General features: G+C 33.6%; 1 protein-coding gene across 1 annotated transcript in view; it reads right to left on the bottom strand.

Annotated features, from left to right (window-relative positions):
* Window positions 1-2,693, bottom strand: part of LOC106873821 (zinc metalloproteinase nas-14) — a 51,910-nt gene that overhangs the window by 25,258 nt on the left and 23,959 nt on the right. Inside the window, exon 8 of the mRNA XM_014921333.2 lies at window positions 1,982-2,117. Within this exon, the coding sequence (XP_014776819.1) occupies window positions 1,982-2,117 (136 nt within the window). The remainder of the gene's footprint in view (window positions 1-1,981; window positions 2,118-2,693) is intronic.

Below are 2,693 nucleotides of genomic sequence, written 5' to 3'. Positions count from 1 at the left end.
TATTGCACTCACGATTGCGAGAGCGTGAATTCGATTCCCAGACCGGGCTTTGCGTTGTGTTCTTGAGCAAAGCACTTCATTCCAACTTGCTCTGCCATCATTTCGTCATCTGATATGTGGCACACGGTGCACCTGTTCAGGTAATGCCGATTTGATGGCGGGAATGAGTTTACGTGTACACAAGCATTTAATCATTATGACCCTGTGTGGTTGTTCGGCAAGAAATTGCCGAACCCTCATACGTCTAAAGACGGGAGAGTCCACTATATATATATATAATTAATCAATTATAATTGTCACTAGGGTGTTAAAAACGCTTAGATTGCTAGAAATAAGAGCTAAAATGCTCTAATGTTGTAGTTAATGCACACGAATGAAAACATATACACTAACAGGGATCATAATTTTCCGAAAAATGCCAACCGAGAATTCTTAAGACTGACGTCAGTTTCGGCCATTTCCGTTGCCTCCTCAATTAAGCCCGCACTAATGGCTCTAGTGTCCTGGGAATAAGTATGACTACCGAAGCATCATATACAGTTTGTATTCCTAGTCAACAAGGTACAGCGATAACATTCTTCAGTATTATAAGGAACTAAGTTACTCAGAGAAATTACTTGGAAACTGTCGCTATCACAAGCAGTACGTAAATTCTTAGATTTTTAATACTCATAATATCAAATATGTTAATTCTAATTAGTAATATTTAGAAACAATTTTTCGATGAGGAAATTACAATATCAGTCATAGAGTAATAATAACATTTAAATCATTACGATAAATACGGGAGACAAATCTGAGATTACTTCTGTCTTTTGAGATGTCCACCGAGAAACAGGCTTTATCGAACTTTATTAAGAATTAGCAATGAGAGAGTTACTACAAAAGTAAGATGCTGTACTGTAGTTTTTTCTATGCTCACTGCATTAAATGTTAACACTAACTTAACTTATTGCTTTACATGCGAATGATGTCTGTAAGTAATTCTGTAACACATTCTCAGGTGAACAGGGTAAATTGAATTTTGGCGCCCATCAAGTATATTTTTAATAATTTTTTTCACAAGAAGGAGAAAGTGTTAATGTAGAAATAAACAGTTTATCATAAATAACAAGTCAAAGAGAACAGTTCACAGTCCCTAAAACTACGCAGTGTTCTGTTTTCTCTCTCTCTATATATATATATATCTATATCTAATGTGTGTATATGTGTACACACTTTATTTGTGGATTGAGAAGACAACCAATGGTTTCATGTGGAGGAGATCTCCATAGTTGCTCGAACGAACAATTTGAAAATGTAGGTAGTTATCTCCCAATTGAATACATGAAACCAGTGGTTGCCTTGTTAACCCACAAATAATGAATATTTATCTATGGTGTTGAGCACTCTTCACCGTTCGATACAAGCGTGTCTATGTGTGTATGTGTAATGTTTCTTTCCAAACAGCTAGTATTTGAAAAATTCAACACTTGGCATGGCACCCCTACCACGTGACACCCTAGGTAATTACTCGGGTTGCCAGTGTCTTTAAACTACTCTGCAAGTGCATAATGTTGTGTATTATTTACTTAATGATCCTCTCTTATCAATGCTTTAGTAAATATAGCATAAAACATTCTCCTTTGCTGTGAATGTCTAACAAAGCAGTACATGATGGATTTATCTACCATACTTGTCGGATTAGATAAAATAATATTAGTTTTTGATTAATGATAGCTTTCAAGTACTCCTCTATAACTCCAGTTTCGAGTTTTGCAGCATCCCGAATAAAAAATATTAGTTTCAGACACTAGTCAGAATTTATATCAGCTTCAACATTATAAATTAATAATTTATGAATTAGCTTACTAAATTAATTATCTTCATGATCTTAAGAATAGCGTGTCGGTTATAATTTTCTATTTACCTTTCATTGAAAATTCGAAGTACGGAAATATTGAATAAAACAGTTATTTGAAAGAATTGTCATATATATTACCTCTACAGTTGTACATTTTGTTCACTATTTCCACATCACTATACGCTAATTCCTTTTGATATACTCTTCCAATTTCGTCTTCTCGAGATTTGTCTAGCGCGGAAATGGTTTGAGATTTTCCATCATATGAAAAAGCCTGTTCAAAATAAAATATAAATTGAATAAAAACAAACAGTATTTCTGCCAAGAAATGATATCCTTACTCGTAAGCCACGACAAATTATTACTATTTTCTTGTAACCAATTACTGATTCACCACAAGATGATTATTTGTTCTGGTTACTCTTTTACCTCTGGTAAACTCTGCAGAGTGGGACCACCCCGTCTTTATTTCAGGTAGTATATCTTCGGCTATGTTATCTAATGTATTCTTGTTTTAAGATGGTAAAATATGATTTTACGGAATTTGGTCGCTATTTCTAAAGGTCGGGTAGAAGGTACACTGTTGGCTCGTTTATATAAGGTTTTTTAATAAGGTCCGATAAAGATGATTATTTACATATAAAGGTATTTTATATGCCAGACAAAGAACTCCTAGGCTATAATTTCATTGGATATCACTTCTGTCTACCAGAAAACAACTGACACAGTTATTCCACAGTGCATAGAATTATCTCTGTTTATATTTTAGCTGATACTGTGTGTATGTGTGCTTTTTACATATACACGAGCATATATATATATATATATATATATATATATATATATATAT

Source organism: Octopus bimaculoides, chromosome 1 (genome assembly GCF_001194135.2).
Source record: "Octopus bimaculoides isolate UCB-OBI-ISO-001 chromosome 1, ASM119413v2, whole genome shotgun sequence".
Taxonomy (NCBI): domain Eukaryota; kingdom Metazoa; phylum Mollusca; class Cephalopoda; order Octopoda; family Octopodidae; genus Octopus; species Octopus bimaculoides.
This window is presented reverse-complemented; position numbering and strand designations above follow the sequence as displayed.